Source organism: Argopecten irradians, chromosome 2 (genome assembly GCF_041381155.1).
Source record: "Argopecten irradians isolate NY chromosome 2, Ai_NY, whole genome shotgun sequence".
Taxonomy (NCBI): Eukaryota; Metazoa; Mollusca; class Bivalvia; order Pectinida; family Pectinidae; genus Argopecten; species Argopecten irradians.
In genome coordinates this window covers 37204300-37227084 of record NC_091135.1, presented here as the reverse complement: position 1 = coordinate 37227084, position 22785 = coordinate 37204300, and the positions used below count along the sequence as shown (strand labels likewise).

The window sequence follows — 22785 nt, the reverse complement described above, 5'->3', positions numbered from 1 at the left end:
TCAGTACATGGAAATGTCAAAGGTGTGATCAGCGTCATTATCAGTGAAATGAGTAAAACCAGAGAACCATTAGTATCTATCCTTTAGGTATGCATGCCATCCTTCTTCGGCTAGTGGTTAACAACATACCTAAGGGTGTTTGACAGAATTGCATATCTTTCCTGGTTAACTTTGAATACGTTTCTGGACCCAAACAGACGATGAAGGGTTGGAGGGTGTGTTGTGACGGATCGATCCCCAACCCTCAGTTGGCCCTTTAGATCCTCTATCCGTTGAGTTTTAGAGACATCACTAGTCCTCACAGTAATGCGTGTTCTTTCAGTGTGCATTTTGGTCTCACTAGAATTGACTTTTGAGCACTTTGGGAATTCACTTCATTTCTCGCTGCGATTTCAACTTTTCTTTCCTCTATTTTATTTTTTGTCCGATGGCTGGTTCGATTTTGATTAATTATCTCTCGTTTTGTCGAGTTAATGATTCCCTTGGTACTGAGGGTATTGAATATGGAGCCACGGTGGCCGAATGGTTAAGGTGTTCCGAAATAGCACTATAGTTCTCAATCTCTGGCTTTAATCCCTCGTGGGGTAGTTGCAAAGATATGTATATAAACCTCCATGATTTCACGAAAGTTTCGAAATTGACAAAATCTTAAGATTAAGAAACTTAAATTCAACTGATGTACCGTAAACGAAATCAAAGACTTATTTCGGTGATAGTGAATACATGTACTGTAAAAAACCTTAATTTCGCGTTTCCATATCTAACGTCATTTTCTCGTGGTGATTTGTTTTCGTGATTTCTGATCATACTGTATCTTGGTTTTAGTGATTTCTGATCATATGTACTTCTACTGTATCTTGATTTTCGTGATTTCTGATCATATATACTTCTACTGTATCTTGGTTTTAGTGATTTCTGATCATATGTACTTCTACTGTATCTTGATTTTCGTGATTTCTGATCATATATACTTCTACTGTATCTTGGTTTTCGTGATATCTGATCATATATACTTCTACTGTATCTTAGTTTTCGTGATTTCTGATCATATACATTTCTACTATATCCTGGTTTTCGTGATTTCTGATCATATGTACTTCTACTGTATCTTGGTTTTCGTGATTTCTGATCATATATACTTCTACTGTATCTTGATTTTCGTGATTTCTGATCATATATACTTCTACTGTATCTTGGTTTTCGTGATTTCTGATCATATATACTTCTACTGTATCTTAGTTTTCGTGATTTCTGATCATATACATTTCTACTATATCCTGGTTTTCGTGATTTCTGATCATATGTACTTCTACTGTATCTTGGTTTTCGTGATTTCGGATCATATGCAAAATTTGATCGAACGCAAAAATAAGTTGATTTACAGTATTATAGAAAAATATTCAATAATAATATAAAAAAAAACAATTTCAGGTAGTGCTTCAGCCTTATTCGGTATACGTATGATTAGTGTGGTATCTATAGAAAAGATACCGCGCATCAATGTACCTAAGCTATCAACGTACTTGAAAAAAGTAGTTAAAATTTTATGATGAATCGAATGACATATATCAATGAATCACCTCTGAGAAAGTTGGTAAATTAAGTCGACGTTGCTTGAAATTAATTACGAAGATAAATCACAGCTCGTGAACTTGTCATGTAAGCGATTGTCGTGCTGCATACATATGATGTTTTGTATGCACATAGATTGATGTGTGAACATTAAAGCTGTTCAAAAATAGGTCTGATATAGACATATATATACGTGTGTTAGACTCATATTTAATATCTCATTAGTAATCTTACATATGTATATCACTATCGGATGATGGTTGATGAGTCAAATCTTTACTTGTAATTCAAGTATGACTAACAAATTTGATTGTTCTGCTGTATTATTAAGTCAGCTTTTCATCGAACTTGTGTTTCCATGTAGTTGATTTTATCGATTAACACAACAATAAGTAATAGTAATACTAAATCTCCATTTACATATAAGTGATTGTGTATAAAATGTTTCAACCGTTCTAACGTGTTGAAATAGTCATAATATGATATATCTAACCAAAAGTGATTTGTAGTTCGAATTGAAAAAAACCCTCACGAAAACAAGAATAAACATATTGTCACCTCTGTTCAGAAATAGGTTACTTTTTGCTGATACGGGATTGTTACTGTTATTATCAAACATTATACATGTTTATTTGTACTGGGAGAAGTCTTTACCAAATTGGCATAAATATAGTCTTCCCATGCTTTCAATTGACAATGCAATTTTGTAAAATCAAAGTTAGATTGGAATTTTCGCTTTGGACGTAGCATGTCAATAAGCAAATGTTATTTTAATATGGATCGAGAATATGAAAAGAATAAACAAATCTAACTGGAATCGAGGATGTGAATAAACGAATTAGCAAACCTAACTGAAATCGAGGATGTGAATAAGCGAATGAGCAAACCTAACTGGAATCGAGGGTGTGAATAAGGGAATTAGTAAACCTAACTGGAATCGAGGATGTGAATAAGCGAATGAGCAAACCTTACTGCATGGGATCGAGGATGTGAATAACTGAAAAAAAAAATTGAAATGGATAAGGGAAAAACGAAAAACGACGTCGACATCATATACCTCGATTTCAGTAAAGCTTTTGACAGGGTCCCTTACAAAAGATGACTTTTAAATTGGAAATATATGGTTTCAAAGAAAATGTTTTACATTAGATCAAAAACTTTCTCATTGGAATGAAACAGCTGGTCAGTATTGACGGTGAATTCTCCTACGTCAGTGACGTCACAAGCGGTGTCCCCGGGGAGCATTTTAGGGCGAATTATTTTTTTAATTTTTGTGAGCGACATGCCGGAAGTAGTGCAAACTGTAATTAAAATGTTCGCCGTTGACGTAAAATTATTGAAAGGAGTAAGCGACAATGATGACAAAGAAGATCTACAGAGAGATGTTGAGAACATTTGCAAATTGACCGAGACCTGAAACATGCAACTTAATGCCAAAAAGTGTAAACACCTGTGTATCGGTAACTCCAAGGACAACATTAACAAATATAAAATCGAAAATGGAGGTCAAAAGAGTGAAATCACCAAAACTTAATTCGAAAAAGATTTTGGCGTAACTTTTGATAGTAAAATGAAATTTAGTGAGCATGCCTCCAACAGATTAACTGGTCTGATCTTCAAACCCTTTACCTACATCGATATAACAATGTTCCTTAATGGAATATGCATCCTGCATTTGGAACCCTATGTTACTTAAGGATAAAATTGTGATCGAGAATGTCCAGAGGAGAGCGACCAAAAGATTAAATGATTTAATCAACTTATCCTACGAATAGCGACTAAGATCCTTAGGATTACCAAGCTTTGAGTATCGGAGAAAACGTTCCGATCTCATCCAAGTTTTCAAGATTATCAACAACATTGATAAAGTCGACAAAGATAAATTGTTTACAATGTCTCCCATCACCTTCACAAGAGGTCACTCTAAAAAGATCGTGAAGCTAGTATACAGGCTAGAAGTAACCAAACATCGGTTTAACAGCAGAATTGTAGATATTTGGAACAATTTTCCAGAAAACTTAGTGTCTGAAAAGTCTGTGAACTCTTTCAAATCGCGCCTTAACCAGCACTGACACAATGAACCCTCCAAATTCTCTCCTACTTGTTATAGTGCTACCTGATCGATTATTTGATCATATACAAGGATGCGCCTCCAGAAGTCAAGAGGACTTAAATTGGTGTTTTAATTACATGATTTCATGTAGCACTTCTTACGATTATTACATTAAGGGGTCACAAGGTCTAGGCTATGGGGTATAATTAGGGTATATGTAAAATGGATGGTATCGTTTGTTAAGTAAGTATAGATTTACCAATTATACCTTTAAAACAGGGTTTTAATTTATTTAAGTTTGTTTAATTTTTTTCGCAGAGCCTACAAATCAACATCTTTTAAAAGAACATTACGAACATGGTACATTTTAAATCATAAGGCAACACGGTAAGGTTCGAGGAGAAAAAGGCAACAGTCATTACCACCAGTTATCTCCCAATATTTCACTAAAGACACACAAGTATTATCACTGTTGGCATAGAATACATAGTTGGTATAGCCATTGATGGATACTGTACACGTTATTCACATTTGCACAACAAACCAACATGCCTCAATAATTAACGCAAACTTTCCTTTATATAACAATATTTTTTTTATATCTGGATAACCAAACGTTCATCATAATATCTGCGACAGTCACTGCAGATAGAAAGCCGCGCTCGTAAATCACTAAAGATATATGCATTATTTCAGACCGTTTGGTCATTTGTTAATGTGCTCAGAAGATAGTCAGCTGTTCATTTCTGGCGTCGGTTTTTTTCATGTGTTTATGGACCAAGTGTGGACTCATAAAAACGGACTGACAAAGTGATGTATGGTAGAGACTTTGAACCAGAGAATATGGTTTGTTTACGTCTTACCACCTGCTATAAATAGTCTAGAGTAGGGCACTTTTACATAAGACAAGCCCACTGACACACTTTTGCTTGAAAAAAAATGTAATTTTTGATTTCATTATGAAAATATTGAAACTGCTAAACGCCAAACGGCTGACCACGTATTTATTTTAGATGGCCGTTATTCATGCGATTTGCCGCGGAGGCGAGGCAAAGTGGTTAAGGTGTCTGTCATTCTACTGCTGCCAACTTTGTTATGCTATGTGTGGGAGTTCTTAGACACTTGGCACTGGTCAGCGATGCTTTACTGGTTGCTCAGGCATTTCTTTTACTGACCATTAAAGTATTCGTAGATTAATCAAATTAAGAATAGCTTGCAAAAGAAAACAGAAAGCAATGAAATATTTTGTCTTCATTAACAACTTTGATCAACGATGCTTACGTGTTGGAACATTGCTTGATGGGAACGACAGCCTTTTCGGAGGCAGTGCCTGTCGATGGCCGTAAGTTTGTTTAGGTACGGACTCTGCCGAGATGTGACGAATAGAAAACCCGTTACAAATTACCAGGTAGGACCACGCTATGGCTTTGACTGAGTATTATACTTTAAAAACAAAACCGCAAAATACATCATCCCAACTCACGATGTTCTATTTTAGTACTTTTTTTTCGAGCAAAGGCTTAAAATAGACCTTGAACCACCGGTCTAGCCGATTCTCATTTCTTAATATACAATTCGACATAACAACGGTATATTAGGTCTATAGAAATTGCAAGTATTAAAAAGCTTCTATGTTGATTGTAATGACATTCCGATCACATGTCAAAGTAACGCTTTCCGTGATCATAAATGTTTTGGTGTGTTGTTTAGATGAACTTGGCAGGATTAACTGCTGGAGTTCAAGGAGAAATCGACTCGTGAGTTCGGATGGTACATTTTGTGGTTTTGCGGTTAATGCTTAATACTCAGTTAAAGCCATTGCGGTTCTATTTCTCCTTGTGTGACCTATGACTAGAAGCTATAGCAGCCTGTCGAAAGGATGTAAATAATTTTAACAGAAATGAATATTGTTGATACTTTTCTATATTGACTCTTTAGATTACTTTTATTAGCTCCAGCTTTCATTAACCTCCTTCAACATGATTACCTCGCCTACGTCTACCAATGACGACAATCTGATCTCTTTGTCAATTTAACTTAGTTGACAGCCTGGCGCCCATGCCTATCCGAAAGGGGCTACAGTGGCCGAGTACATCCCCGTGTATTACCACAAGCCCTCTGGGTCCCGAGTTCGAGTCCCGTGAGGGGTAGTTGTCAGTTTCAGATACTGATCGGTGGTTGGAGATTTTTCTCCGGATACTCCAGGCATCCACCAACATCTAAACCTGGCACCTCCTTAAATGACATTGGATGTTAATAGGGCGTTAAACTATTTAAACCTATCCGAAACACTATACTTTCTTCTCTCGTCCTGCCACTAGGACGTCTGTGGTCTGTACCATACATATACATGCTATAGTCTACATACATTATATCTATATAGTTGTCAGCTATAGCGGTACAGTCAACACAATGTATCAGATCCATGTAAGACAAAGCTAGCATAGGAGATGTTAGCCATGTGCTAGCACTGTGTCCCGGGGCCCTGGGACACATAGATAACATGAGTGATCATGGTATATCCTTAGTGCACATCTCGCGGCCCGGGGGTAAGACAAACCTTAGACAATACGTCACGGCTTGTATCTGACAATCTTAATGTTTTAAATCTGACCTTAAATCGTAGTCGTTTTAACTATGTAAAGCATATGTTTGCAGCAATGTAAACGGCGTGGCCTACAGCCGTCTGTGCTTGCGGTCGAATGGGCACACACGTAGCGTAAAATGGTCGTTCTCTCATCTCCGTCAAACCACGTGATCTGATCTAGGCTAATTGGAATCGTGGACTGTCGAGTTCTCGTCCTAGCGATGAAAGTAGAGGATCAGTGACACATCATGATGGCTCTGTGATTAGGGAATATTATAACGGACATGTGGATTATAGAGACACGATCTTAACATGGAATACTAACGTCACGGATTCACTTAGGCAGGACGTAGGCCCGGGGGTGAGGCCGTGAATACTCCCTCCGCCCGGGGGTGAGGCTGTGAGCTGATATAACTACAGGTAAATTATATTATTTTAGTATTTCATGAAAAGGTGACTTTTTGGTATTTTTTTAAGAATTCATTGCAGTTATAAGTTACGTAATTAACAATTTAAGTTGATTTTTTTTCAGTTGGTTGTATTCAGGTTCAAATATTCTGAAAATTCGTCATATATTGTAATATTTCCATCAGACCGCTTCGGAACACGTGTTTCGTACACAGACATGTAAGTTATAAAAGCATAGCAACCGGTTTCCGGAGTAAAGATTGATTTTCAATTTGCTTCCTTCCCTCGATTTTTTTTTGACTATTGGTTTTCATTTACAAATTCAAGGCAAACTTGTTCTTTACACACAACCTCAGCAGTTTCATAACGTAATTCTATCTTTTGTCGGGAACACGTGGTGTCTGTGTCGCAATATCGACCCCCATATAGGCCTAGGTTGATATTGTTTTTTGGGACAGGTTTCCTTTCATAACAAGAAAATGCGCTTTCCCTAATGAAGATATAAGCAAAACATGATTAAAGCTCCAACCGCTGTAGATTGACGCGGATCTGACAAAGGTTGTATATATTTTGCATAATGGAATTGGAATTAATTTTTTAAAAAGAAAAGTTTGGTGAGTTCAAAAATATTAATTCGCCATCAAAGCTTCGGTACATCACCAAAATACATTAATATCATCTGGCAGAAATCGGGAACGGAATATGATATATGTATGTATCGGTAACGAACATTTTCGAACATTGACTCAATTTCATGTATGCACCTGTGTATTTTTGCTTGTTTATGATGGGTTTTTTTTAGTCCATAGGTTTATTTTTATACGGAGAAGGTGTTGTAGATTGGAATGTTTATAATGCTACATAAGTGCACAATTTATGTCCGAATACATATCAATCGGACTTACACAGAATGAGATCTGCGTGTTACACACGTGTTTGTTCCTAGCCCAAGAAACATGTCCGTTCGTCCAGTGTCCGACAAAAATTACCTATTTATTACATCGGCGTGCGGTAGAAGGATTAGTGACAGAGAAACAAAATATGGAGACGTTTGGCCATTACCGTGTACAAGTGCGAGTGTGAAAGTGACATCTGTAATGTCCGTCTGTCAATCACACTAAACACTTTCGCGTGCATTCTATGAGTAGAGGATAGTGGCGTGATTTCTGTCAGACGGCGCTTCTATTTCAAAGTTTGCATGAATCCATATATATATATATATATATTGTCGGTCAGTGTGTCAAAGTATTTGATGTAAACTGTCAAACTTATAGTACGGATATCTTGGGATTGCGAGTGGTGAGACCGTCGTATATGACGATTATGTGATAAAAAGATTAATAATGAGCACTTAAGGGCGATAAATATACGTCTTCTTCTTCCAATCTGACTTTTTCTTTCTTTGTCCGTCTGGACATCGCCCCAATTTTTCCATTGAGTTAATCGTTCGCTCTTGTGATGAAGGCTTTGGGTTCTGTGAGTGTTTTGTCCATTGTCGGTATTGCAATCGAAAGGGATGTGTTGTTCGATGTCTTTGGCTGCATGTTTCAATGATAAAGCACTATCAAATTGTCAATAGTTTTTCACTTTTACAAGGAGCAAATACAACACGACTATACCACAGTCTCCCAAAACACACGGACAAACACTTTCATAAAGTTGTACATAGTGGATCATCCTTAAATAAAGTATAGTCCACCAACCAATGATCATTATAACAATAAATAATCTCATTGTTTTTTTATATGATTGTACTGTAATAACAGCCATTTTACTATCTTGTCGGTTAATACACCATTCTTACCACCAGGAGCAGTCACTAGTGTTAAAAAGACAATGCTCTTGTAATGCGAACAAATATAGATAATTACTAAGTCTGATTTCTAAGACCACCCCGTGCATATTCCCGCTAATATCGAATTCAGACAGGATCTTGGGGGTAGGCTATAGAAATCTGACATTTTTCAGGCACTAACATATTTAATGATGATATATGTAGTGTACCACCTTTAGTCAAAACACGAGACACATCATCATGGATAGATAGGGAATAGGCAATTGATAAATTATATAGTATACCACCTTAATGCACGTGAAAAATCCTCACTTAATTGTACAAAAATGCGATGGTTCTTAAAATACAACTTTGTTAATGCACACCATTCGAATGAATCGATTCGTCATCTCGGACAGCTTTCGTAGGATGAACTTCAACACCCCGTAAGTAATGGCTATATAAATATTGTAAAATTCTAAAGTGAAGAACCATATCAATTTCCGGATAAATATACAATCAATTCATTGTCAATCGCACATCCGGTTATGAATGCATTTATGTCAAATGTAGAAAAAAAAGGATCTCTCATACCGGATGCTTCAAAAATGATCATCTTTTTTAATCTACAACCTTAACAATGGATTCTTTGATCTCGTACATGTAGTACTTGTAGTTGATGGCATCATATGCCTTTTTATTTTCGATTTAGGTTGTTTACATCATGTATTTGTGACGATTGTGTTTTAGCAGGGGTAAGAGAGATTTACGGTAAACCTCGGTAGATTCACCTTTTAATGATATGGTAACAGTATTTCACACCGGGTTATGGCGCTATTACTATGTAGAGTACTTGACTATTTACGTATGTATACTTTGTGAGATTAGATCGATGTCGCCGACCTTTCAGAGAAATCTACCGACATTGGTTGGACTGCGTTAACCATTCTGGCAGGCTTCAAACTGAAATTTTAATTTATTGAACTGTCTTAAACGAGGACTTGCTGTGTGGAAATGATTGTTTACAATAACTTGTCAATAAGGCGTTGAAACATGTACTATGAACAAACGTTTCCATGTTCAAAGTGGAATCCGTGCCATTAACCGATCGGGTTTGAAGCAGCTGGTCGAACCTTTGCTACGTGTCCGCATTTCCCCTGACCTAGCCATCATATTGAGACATTCTGGTAGATGGATGTTTCATGTTGGTTCTGATTATTATAGAATATCATTATCATCAAATATTCTCCAAGGTAAGAGTTAAGATGTTTTTATTGATTCTTCATCTGAATTACATATCTAAAATTTCAGATAACATACACTGCACATCGTATAACAATATTTGAAGTGTGGAATATATAGCTAATACTTGTAGTCCGTTATTTTATTTTATCTTAGATAAAACGTATGATGTACATACACGACACTCATATTGAAACATGGTAAATAACAGTGTAAATTTAGAGGAAATAAAATGAAACATCGCGAAATAAAACAAATGTAAGCCCCCTCTTTTCTATATATCTTCGTCCTTTGATTCATTTTCTAGTTGATATTTCCCCTTTTATTCCTTTTTTCAGTGATTGTTGGCTCGTATGATTCATTTTCTAGTTGATATTTCCCCTTTTATTCCTTTTTTCAGTGATTGTTGGCTCGTATAGCACCTGGAGGCTATACATACATTGAGTTATCTTACACATAAAAATACGCCAATGTTTTATTGTAAATCCTTCGAGGGATATTTCATGCTATGTTTATCTAGTGGTTTATCACAGGCGTAAACAGACTTCGGAGTTCTGATAGAAAAATGGTAAATCTGTCAGAATTAACCGAAGTAAACTCATTTTAGCTAAACTTCTGACCTGTCTCCAGGGCCTAGTTTCACGAATATTTTTAACTAACCTAAGGAACTCCATAACTTAAAATTCCCCATAGGAGAGTATTACAGAAGTTAAGGAAAAAAACTTAATTTATTAAAGCAGCCTTTCTTTAAATGTGTGATGTTTTCCTGTGGAAATTTTCCAATTAAGAAATGTTCGTGAAACTGGGCTCAGATTGTACGATAATCGATCATGATTATATGTACATGCCAGAATGTGGATTGGCCTTTATACAACTGGTTGATAAGTCCTTTAAATGTTCTTTTAAAAACATCTGAACGTTTTTCTCCAAACAGCTAACAAAACATGCAAACCGTCAGATGGATTATAAAGAGATCCCTATTACTAATCAGCCTAAATTCAATGGAAGATTATATCACATATGGTAATTGTACAATAATCCTTTCCTATCCTCAGTTCTCGATCCAAGACACTTATTAACGTCGTTACTTTGTACATTTATTTCGTTTTCTAGCTACATTGTACTAGGCTAGTAGTATTCTCGAAGTTAGAAGTTGAAGGATATGAAAAACACATTTCGTAATGTCTTTCTCTCATTTAACGCCTATTTTGAAATACGCGTGTGTATTCCACTAATTACTTTGTTCACGGAAAAAAGCACGGTGGTATGACAGAAACAATTAGGAGGTGCCATCGAAACTATTAACTTGTAAAACTGATGAAGTAATACTCGCTTATTTCTGTTCGTAAAATCGCCGACTGTTCATTATTGTGATATCAGATTCATTATATGTTCATTGCACAGAAATGATTTAATGATAAAGTGAAAGCAAACAAGATAACACTTTCTGTATTAATCTGTGATAAAAAGGATATTGTTCAGTAGCCGAAAGCTTCAACTGGCCTTGACATTTAAATCCATGGTAAACCGATTTCACCCTTTAAGTAGTCTTCCCAGCGTGTATTTGAGGTTTTAGCAAACAAACAGCATGAAAACATTGCTTGGTTTAGTGTTGTAGTTTTATGAATGAAGTTTTATTACACCGCGTGTGAATGAGAACTCTGTTTCAGCTCTGAGAAATAATTCTGTGGTTGATAATCGGGAGTGAATCGACATGGACCGACAACACAGTATATGAATATGTATGTTTTGGACTGTTTTAAATTGATGCGCCATGGTTTGTGATTTACAAACGTCCTCCATTAATCCTACTTGTTTAAGTCCTCTTTACAATCGTCCTTAATTATTCCAACTTGTTTAAGTCCACTTTACAATCGTCCTCAATATTCCAACTTGTTTGAGTCCTCTTTACAATCGTCCTCAATAAATCCAACTTGTTTTAGTCCACTTTACAATCGTCCTCAATTAATCCAACTTGTTTTAGTCCACTTTACAATCGTCCTCAATTAATCCAACTTGTTTAAGTCCTCTTTACAATCGTCCTCAATAATCCAACTTGTTTAAGTCCACTTTACAATCGTCCTCAATTATTCTAACTTGTTTAAGTCCTCTTTACAATCGTCCTCAGTAAATCCAACTTGTTTAAGTCCACTTTACAATCGTCCTCAATTATTCCAACTTGCTTAAGTCCTCTTTACAATCGTCCTCAATAAATCCAACTTGTTTAAGTCCTCTTTACAATTGTCCTCAATTATTCCAACTTGTTTAAGTCCTCTTTACAATCGTCCTCAATAATCCAACTTGTTTGTTTAAATCCTCTTTACAATCGTCCTCATTTAATCCAACTTGTTTAAGTCCACTTTAAAATCGTCCTCAATAATCCAACTTGTTTAAGTCCACTTTAAAATCGTCCTCAGCTTGGCTTGTTGGTGTATTACAAACCTCTATTGATTCCTGCCTATTGGCATATTCTTGACAACCGCCACCATACAACATTGGATATCGTCCACGAATAACATTCATTATGTTGTTTGTGTGTCCTTGATGGCATGCTTCCTATACATACATATTCATTTGTTGTTAGGAGTCTTGTGTAAGCCTGTGTGTTAATGTTGTGACAAATCTGGGGTTTCTATACAAGGAGAAACTCAGACTGTCAATAATATAATCAGGGTCTTAAAGAATGTACATGATTCAATCCTGCAGGTAGGGCGTTAGAATTGTACCTGTCACCCCTATTGCATTATCGTAAAAGGCGAATACATTTAGGATATTATCTTTTCTCTTCTTCCTAACGTATCCCTTGACACCACCTCACTGTTGGCCTTCTGTTGAGCGCTTGCCACCCGTGAGGCATGCTCTGGGTTCTGCCCCTGGCCTTGCACACAAAAATTTATGAAAGTGGTAGTTTCTGCTCCTGCTTTGCGTTCAGCATTAATGTAGTGGGACGACTGGTTCGCCCGTTGTCAGTATAATGTGACCGGATGGAATGTGTTGCTTGGTGTCATTGACCATTTTTAGTCTAGATCATAAAACGGTAAGAATCATACTCTAATTAGTACTATATACGAGAAGGATTAGAAGCTCTTAGACCCGAAATTTCTAACCCGTCTAGCGATGCGGTTATAAAAACACATTTCCAGCACATCTTCATAAAAACGTTTACTAACGTTGGAAAGAGCGATAACTTTCCTTTCAAAATCATCCTACACATCAATACAATGTACTTTCATTAAGACGATTGTAGCCCTATTTGCACAAACATTTCTCTAGATTCTTGAAAGTCGTCTATTTAAAATTCATGGTGCCTTTTGCCTCCGCTTTAATCTAATTGGTGTGACGTGCGTGGTTGGTCTAATGTGTGGAACCTTATCCAATCAAATGCGTGTTTTTATCCATAAGCCAGTCTAAAAAATAGTAAAACGAATTTTCCAAACACATTGCCGATTTCAAGAGAGCCATTTTAAACATCAGCATTTTTGTTGAAAAATGATGTTCACCTATTTTTCAAAGTAAGTAACAACATACAAATGTTTATGCGTACCTAGGACACTTTTGAAATAATTTAGTACGTCCTATATGCAATATGCGACTCTGACGCGGCCCGGGAGGCGCATATGTCTCCTTGGAATTCGCCCTCTCATAAATGATTGTTTCACTTGTGTTGAAAATTCTTAGGTCTGATTGTTCAAAAGGTGATTAGGCTCACCACAGATTAACTATTATTTTCAAATTAAGATCGAATAAAAAATACTAACTTAACACAATTAACACAATTCTATAAGAACCTCCAGGACTTCGACCCCCCCCCCCCCCTCCATCCCTCCCGTTACAATATAATCACATGTTTTGCAGGAAATGAGAAATAAGAAAATCACTAATCAGCTAGTCACCTTTTGATCAACTGGGCCGGGGTTGTTTTGTATCTCCATGGCAACTGGTCTTGTTTGTTATTATAATTGACACACGAACCTGGCTGTTGATGTTTCCTCATGAACGCTTGACTGATAGACAGTGATCGTTCTTTTTGTACATTGTCAGGGGCGTAGCTAGAGTCTTTTACATGTGCAAGCCCAGGCGAGGGGTCTGGGGGCCGCCTAGGCCCCCAGCGGGTCCAGGGCAGCGCCCTGGTTAGGGGGTTCAGGGGGGCGAAGCCCCCCGACGGAAAATCGTTTTAAGGAAATGTTTAGCACCGAAAATGATATTTGATAATGCTTGGTATTGCTAAACTATATTTATTAAAATCAAAGGTATAGGACTGTTTTCTACCTGTACCTGATAATTATGTGTTAATATTTAGTACTTAAAAAGTATATGAAAATCTCATGATAAGTCCTGCATGTATCTTGAGTGACTCTAATGGGATTTGATGATAGATTGACGGAACTTTCTTACGTTATCGAATTTTTTTATGTGTAAAAATCGAATTATACATATATGTGAAAAAATGAATGAATATAAAAACAGCGCCTCATATTGTAAGGCATAAAAGTCGCACTGATTGAAAAAATAGTATTTTGTCTTCTTAAAGTCTTTCTTGACGGGAAGTTTTAATTCTCTATACAATGTATCGCTCCAACAAGAGTATGTGTCAGTAGATTGTGCATTTACTAAATAGAATCTTTTCCGCTAAGCCTGCCTATATTATAAGTTTTTTTTTGTCTAATATATAGACTTTATATTTGGCAAAAAAAATAAATAAAAAGCCTAATAATATAAGCAGGTTTTAGCGGACTATCTAAGTAGAATCTACTCTGTGTCACTATAATTTGCGAGGTGTCACTTTCGATATTTCATCTGTCGTCCTTTGACTTTGCGTGTCTTTCGTTTTAATATTAAACAAGCCATCTTGTGTCTTAGAAGATTCATATTAACGCATAACGTATTTTTCAGTACTATTAATTTTAGATAAATCATCTACGTATACGTTTAGGTTATTTTACTTTGATTTTAATTTACATTCAAGACTTTGACGGATCTACATAGATGTTTTAACTTTACAAGACAATGAGTAACCCATACTAGGATTTTTTATGTGCAAGCCCGGGCTTTTTTTTAAAGAGCAAGCTACGCCCCTGATTGTTTACATGGTTTATCGTGTCTTGAACTGAGATCGTTTATTGTCAAATGAAAATTCCATTGCAATATTGTGGTATCTACAAAATAGTCAGATAGGATGACTTTATCACGTTCAGCAGTTTACTGGTCATGCATGACTGTTAAAAATGGAATGAAGTATTTTCTGCCGATAATTATCTTGTCACAAATGCTACTTTTTAAGTTCTTTAGCATCACAAAGCAGATATGTATTCCCAAATAACACCATTGTTTTACTCTGATAAAACATGCGACATCTCGATATCTACATATCTCATTAATATTTCAAGAATGTGTTCACAAATACATAATCATTTTAAAATTGTGTCTTTGTGCCATATGCTTATCTCGTTGTCAAGAATTCCCCCCTTCATCTTTACAAACACCGCCTTTACCGGTAGTTATCAACGGTAGTCTCGGAGTAAACATGTATGCAGTTGTGTATTCAAATTCGGTTACTAATCGTTCCGAGACATTCTATAGATTTTTGTGTATGGAAATAAATTGACAGGAAATGGAGTTTTTCAGCTTATGATTTTGATAAAAAGCGCCGACACACAAATGAGATATATGTCGATGTTGATACCCTATGTAATATAGGTTTTACCACACGCAGGTATTTGGCACACCAAGACTATCTGCACGTGAGCCTCGGTAGGGTCATCAGTCGCGTGCGGCACGGCCAATGAAAGAGCGCACGCGTGTAAATCGGAACGACATGTAATATGTGTTCACATTTGTGTTTACGAGGATAGTAAACATTGCAAGGAGTCGTAATAGAGCATCATATGAGTGTGTAGGTGTATTTTACGGACAGCGATATCCCGTTGTATCTTAACATGGTGGCTACATTTCCTATGAATGGTTAAAATGTCAACAAACGACTGACTCCACGTGCCAATTTTATAACTACAGACAACCGTCTATAGATATACACAGGTCAATAGGTTCGTACCAACGGATATGTGTAACTCCCGTTATTACAAAGCAGTGACTTGTAGCACATGTCTGAATATATTTTCACTTTTATTGTGTATTTGATTTTTGTTTCATTTTACAGACACGCCATACAATATAAGATGACCTTGCCATCTCCGACTTGGGCTGTTGTTATAGTGATTCTCGGCTCCCTCCCCACCTCCCGCACGGTAACGCCTGGGAATCCATCGTTGCCATGGAAGCCAACTATGTCAAGTAAGTTGTTTTTAAAGATCTTGAAAATTGAAATAAATCAAATAATTATATTAGGTTACATACTTTTTCTTGTACGAAGACTCAATCATGTTCGAAAGTGATAAATACGTTTCTGAATGACAAATATTGTATATCCTCGGAGATTTATACCACAAGAAAGACTTCGGAAACTGTTTGTCTGGAATTATAACGAAATTGTCAGATTTCGTTTTGCTTTGGTTTATTATATGTATGTCCTATTATGTGGAGTCATGTGTGTGTCGGAAGTACGAGCTGCGTGTTTTGGGAGACTGTGGTATATTCGTGATGTATGTTCTTGCATAGTAAAATTCTTGCCTATTTTGTAAACAACACACCCACCCGTTTATATTTTACTGACAAAGGGCGAACTAGTGTACTGTTAAACACGACGCTTATCTTCTCGTGTATTATTGTTAGTTGGTTGGCTGAAACTATAAACAGCCAAGAAACAATATATACGGTTTTTTGTGACCCAATTCTTTTCCGTATTAGCCTACTAGGTCACAAACAAACTGTTACTGATAGTATGGTGACAATAAATGTATCACTGTGTCACATGAATGGCATATGATACAATAATAACTAGTATTCTGATATAAATATTGCACAAGGAAGACCTACTTTATGAATACCTAATTACAGAATTCATGACTTAGATCAAGAGAAAGTAAACCTTTGAAGTTGAATTTTGAGTCATCGAAGGATTTTCGGTTCGCTGGTGAAAGCGACATTCCATCCTGTACCAAAGTTAAACGCACAGTTTTATAAGTTCACCTTTCACTTTATTTAAGTGAGCCTAATTATGTCATATGCATAACTATTTCCGTGTTGCCCTCAAATGCAAAAACTTAGTCATATTATGAAAAATAGGTAATACAATGGATATATGCAATTATATAATGCGTACCTGCACAGATTTGACACATACATGCCTGACTTGACATCATCCCACAGTGATATACCCTAAATTAATTCTCCCATCTCCTTCACCTTTGTCTTCATGTCAAAACAATTCTACCATTTGGACAGTTTCCGGCATTAGCCCGAATACATTTCATTGTCGCAAAAGGAGCAAAAGGTTCGCTCGACATTAATTGCCTTTGTAGCTAAAACAACAAAGTTGAATCGGTGGAAAGTCAGTTAAATGTTTCTCTTGTCATTTTCGGTCAAATTCCAGATCGAAAGGGATTTTGGCGCATGCATTCACGGTTGTTAGGTAGGTTTCAATTACATTGAAGTCTGATTTTTATTATACATCCCGAGGTTGCGCTAGCAGCTTTTGGGTTCGTCAAGAGAACGGCGTCCATTCGTGGTCATGTTTGCTCCGCTGGGAAAAAATCGCCAGCCTCTTAGTTAATGATTCTAAGTGTCCGCCTTGGTGGTTTGTGTGTTCACAGGAAGATGTGAATTGGATTGATTTTGCCAACTTTAGTGATTCACGCCAAAGACACTAATTACTTTGAATTGCTTTAGTCAGAAATGAGGTGTGTGTCTATAGTAGATAGAAGTGTGACCATCTAATGTAGCCAGAGCTTATTTCGGGCCGATCAACAAACCACAGTGAAGGCAGAGCTTAGACCTCCAGCGGAATGTGTCTGTCTATACCCTATGCTTCCTTTTCGTGAGAAATTACATTGCCTATTTAAATTCATGGTTATCCGAAAGGCTTCAGTGAACTTGTGGTTAAAGTAAGGCTAAAACTGGAGTATGTGTTTTTGTATTCTTCCCAAATACCTACTCCATAACAGCTCCATTGACATCGCCTCACTTTTGGTCTTCAAACGATGGTTCGCATCAGTGAGGAAGTCGTTTGGTTTTGCCCCATGGATGAGGCATACTTTAGTAGACGAAATGATAGTAGATAGGAAATGAGACGACTGGTTTGCCCGATGGTAGTTTGATGTGACTGGGTGGTGTGTGCTGTACGGTGTCTCTAGCAGCAAATCTACAGGAGAAACAAGGCAAACAAATACCACAGTGCCCCAAAATACAAAAGGAAAAACATCACACGCAACTCATTGCAAACATGAGAGTTGGACCATAAGGATTTTAAACTTGATCGACCATCCAACTATCAAACCAATTATCCTCCCATTAAACTAGATTAGTGATGTATTGAGGTCTGTGATAACAAAAATCCCTCGCTTGTCGTCACGTCCAAGACTAGTACTAACACTGACCGCATTTACTAATGCCATGTGATAGCAGTAACACTGTATGTTATAAATAATGTCCGGTCGTCTCGCATTGTAGACAGCTGGTGACAATTAAAATAACTCAAACTGCGGAAATGTCATCGTTTTATAACCGGCCCGGTAGCGTTTCTTAAACATAAATCATGGAGTGTAGAGATTTGTATTATGTTTTTCTGTTAAATTCATCAGACAGAGGTTAAAATCTGCAAACTCGTCCAAAACTAAAAGTACAGTACCAGCCTTGTGCAAAATGCGTTTTATCCTATGTATGTAAAATTAATTATCCATGCGCGTTGTGTGATTGTGTTTCATGAGCTGTGTGGCTTTTCATCGTGAGCACCGTAGTTATGACGTCATAAACAAACGTTTATTGACAAGGAACGAATTATTTTAACACCTATGGGTGATATTAATTGTAGGTTTTACTTATTTCGGCACATATATAGGGAAGTATCATGATTAACAGAATAATAACATTTATTTCAAAAAGCACACGTGTACTGTTTACAAAATTGTTCAAGTTGTTCCGAATGGTGTTAATGGTGACGCCGTTATTGTCCTGACCGGTAGAATTAACATGTGGATAAAATGATAAATGGACATGTCATTTTGGAAGTTAGAGGGTATTGCAATGTCTTTCAAGTGATATACCAAAAGTGTATGCACACTTTCTGATCAATAAGTAATACGTTTCCCGAAATAGTTGTCGCCATATGCATGTTTGTTTCTTCAGTTTATATAAAATTATATTATAAAATTATATACCGATAAGAACTTGTACTTAAATCTTTTTGATTACGCGTTGATTTCCAGTCTATCCATCGATAGACCATATCATTATCTCATTCAATATTGAATTGATGGGTCTTCTAGAGAATTATGGCAATGGCAAATTTTATGTTGACGATACTAAAGGCTCCGGAATAATAATGGACGCGGGGAGACAAAACTCCACATTTCGTGTTTTGTTTAATGTGAACAGGTTTTAAATGTTTCAACGTTCAGTCAAATAAGTGAATATTTTTCATCGTTACATAAAAAGTGATACATTTCGTTCTTTATTGGACACTTCACTTTATACCTATCATGCTATTGGGAAACCAGGCGAGCAAGGGTTTGCTCTGAAAATCTAAATACATTTCTATCTGTAATAGGTTTGACAAGTTCCCTTGTCTGATCATCCCATCCCTTCTACAGTGAAAAAATAGGATTTGCCAAAAGAGTGATTAATTTTCTAATTCTACAAGCCCTGCCCTTTTTTATATGTATTTTCTCTTTACGTTATAACTCATATCATCTGTTTTAATAAAGGGATTTCGGCGAATCATATTGGATTTCCTGAGTTGCATATAAAATTGGGACGGTTTTATGACCTTTGTGGGGATAATAACGTATGAGGAACCATCAAATATGACACCATTAACGTTTCCTCACATAAACGTAATGTTTAACGACCGACCTTGTTAGCACAACCTGTTTCTTCTTGTAAAATGGGGACGTACCGATTGGAAAAATGAAATTGCATTCGTGGAGATGAATTTCAGAAAAAAATATTTTGTTGCAGGGTATAGTTGAAGTAATATTTAAATAGGGTTAAGAGAGCCGGAGATAATGAGGCAAGAAAAATGGACAGAATTCATTTTCAAATAAAGATGTTTATTTGCCTTCAATATTTGTATTCGTATAATCAATACTGTAAGATTGCTGTTGCTAATTGGCTATGACGTCGATCGTCTTTCCCTTGTGAAGAATTTAATAATCGATGTTCTCTGGTCGTTACATTATTAGTACTTCAATACCAAATCTGTTGGAATTGTACGCGTTTCATTTTATTTGACTCTGTAAGGAGAAAACATCAAATTCAATCAATAGTTCAAGGCAGTGGCGAAGTTGTGAAGTAGAAGATGTATGAATTTTGTTAGCTTTCAAATATTAAGATTATTCTCTTGCCTCCAATTTTGAGTCAAACCTTTGACTTTATAACAATTTCTGTCTGAGAATTAATTGTTATGTTGTGAGACCATGATGTTGGTGTCCATATAACGGACTGGTTGTGAGTGTCGAGTGGTGCTATCATACGTTATCCCTCCACTGTTGTTTGGTCATTGCAGTGACTGTAAAACACCTTTTTTGCGACAACTAAACTTCACAGTTTCCATTTCAAAACCCCTTCTCTAAGATTATCATTTACGACTGGAAATTCCAATAGATAGAAATGTAAAGATATTACAAAATGGAGATAGCTCTCGCGAAATAGCTCATGATCGCGAAATAGCTCATGATCGCGAAATTTGCGATAGTAAATTGCACGTTTACAGTATATACATAATATCCTTACAAAATGATGGCGCTGAACAACATTGGGATAGTGAAGGGTTAAAAATGGAATTGCTATGCCATTGCATATGAGGAATTAGACATCACAATTGTATTCGGATTCTAGAAACTTTGGTTAGCACATTGCAAGCAACTAAATGGGAACCAGAAAATGGTTGTCTCCCTGCAGTTTTAAACAACTTAGACTAACTCTTATTTTTTTCAATTCGATTGCTAACAGATGAAAGCATTCCAAGCAAGGTAATTGATAGATGAACGTTGCTACCAATGAAGACTAATGCTTCGTTGGTGATGTTAATAATCTAAACTGTTGAGCACACGCAAATTCTGTCTGAACAATTATAGTCAACTTTTCTTTTTCCGCCAGATTACCACAATCATCCGTGCTCACGAGAGTGTGTAGAGGGCGCTCCGTCATTGGTTTGCGAATACGACTTTATCATTGAGTACTATTACACCCTAACCCGAGCCTGTTATGGCTGCCCGTACAACCAGACGGATTGCGCACGGCCACATTGCGTGCCTGCAGATGGAAGGTCACGTGGTATACTAACTGTAAACAGAATGGTTCCAGGTCCAGGAATTCACGTGAGTATGTTAATTAGATCAGGTTAAAGGTTAATGTCAGATGATTATATATCAAATATGGTTTATTCTTAAGTAAACTGGAAAGCTGTATGAATCACGTTTGACTGGATATGGCTGACATCAATTATAAAAATATTGTCATTTATAAGAACACTTCGAACAATACAGGTAGTTGGTCTTCTTAGAAGCAAAATGATCTCCGATCAGATTTTGTGGTGAGGTGTTCATGAAAGCCCCTCATAACCGCACAAAATTGATCCGGATGATTCAAGATCATTTACAAAACTGACCAAATAATATATATCATAATGTATGACTGTCAAGATGATATATATCTAATTTTTGTAGGTTTGTGTTGGAGATACGATACGGGTTAATGTTAAGAACATGATGGAAGGATCTGAGGGGACCACCATTCATTGGCACGGGGTCCTACAACAAGGTACCCCGCACATGGACGGCGTTTCTATGTTGACGCAGTGTCCGATCCATGCACACTCAACGTTTCAGTATCAGTAGGTATATTCCGCTTTCTGAAAAATTTCTGTTATTATTTTTAAAACTGTCAAGTGAAATAAAAGTCTATAAACTCTAAATTTTTGAACGAATGCGAAATTATGTTCAGCAGGAACGTTGTGTGCTAAGAAGAAATATATTATTAGATTTTTGGCAGAACTTCCGGGCACTCACTATTGGCATGCCCACGCTGGTCTTCAGAGAGCAGATGGTCTCTTCGGGGCTCTTGTGATACGTCAACCGAGATCACGTGACATTCATGCAAATGAGTATGACTTTGACCTCCCAGACCACACGCTGATAATGAATGACTGGCTGTCGGAAATGAGTGCGAGCCGCTACTCTGGCCACCACCACGCCATGACTGAACACGCCCCGGATTCAATCCTCATTAACGGTAAGTAAATTGTCGAACTAATGCGTGTTTTTTATAAACATATCACCATTTTGAACTGGTACAGGGGCGAGTAGGCGTTCTATTAGTGTGAACTGCCTGATGCATTTCTCTTAAAGGGACAATTCGCTCAGGCTAATTCTTTTACATAACTAAGAAGCAAAATATGGCGTAAATGTATTGTTCTACATTTCTTATGAAACATATAACTCAATATATTGACAAATTCCACGTCATTGTTAAGTATTTTAATTGATACTGTTGTAATTACAAATCGTTGATCAATACGATTAAGCAGGTACAGTATGTACTCTGTACCCATACCCGAGCCAAAGTCACGCATGTTAAACAAATGAACTACATAACCACTGAGGAGGTAATAAAATGATTTTTAGGCAAAACAATTCACCTAATAATGTAAACCACTACTGTCAGAGCGATTTGAGCAGTTCTAGACAAAAGTTGCATTACTCTACGAGCAAAGGACAGGGTTCGGCATACAAGAAGTTCGACCACAATGTGTAATGGCGGACAGCGAGCGAGTTTGAACATCTACACACATGTCACCACCATGGGCTTTTCAGACATATCACAGTAAAACCGACTGATCTAATTTCCATTAGAACTAGTTTTTTCCCGATATATGTACAAATTTTAATGTTCTCTAAGATTGAATTGTCCCTTTAAAGGGAATAGAAAAGATATATCAATATATGAAAAAAAAAGATTTTATTGACCAATCCGCTAAATGAATGATTTTGATCAATGCTGCACTCATTTCAAAGAACAACAACTCATAAGCCAATA

General features: G+C 36.7%; 1 protein-coding gene across 5 annotated transcripts in view; it reads left to right on the top strand.

Moving 5' to 3' along the window:
- The first annotated feature begins 6267 nt into the window (after window positions 1-6267).
- The window catches only part of LOC138315360 (uncharacterized), a 34967-nt gene continuing 18449 nt past the window's right edge, over window positions 6268-22785 (top strand). Inside the window, exons 1-5 of one of the 5 annotated variants that reach the window (XM_069256323.1) lie at window positions 6268-6632; window positions 15794-15927; window positions 20848-21068; window positions 21417-21583; window positions 21731-21981. In XM_069256323.1, the coding sequence (XP_069112424.1) occupies window positions 15813-15927; window positions 20848-21068; window positions 21417-21583; window positions 21731-21981 (754 nt within the window). In that variant the 5' untranslated portion in view covers window positions 6268-6632; window positions 15794-15812. Of the gene's footprint in view, window positions 6633-9157; window positions 9648-15407; window positions 15681-15793; window positions 15928-20847; window positions 21069-21416; window positions 21584-21730; window positions 21982-22785 lie in introns of those variants that run through there. The other 4 variants (XM_069256324.1, XM_069256321.1, XM_069256322.1 and 1 more) reach the window with 4 other exon arrangements.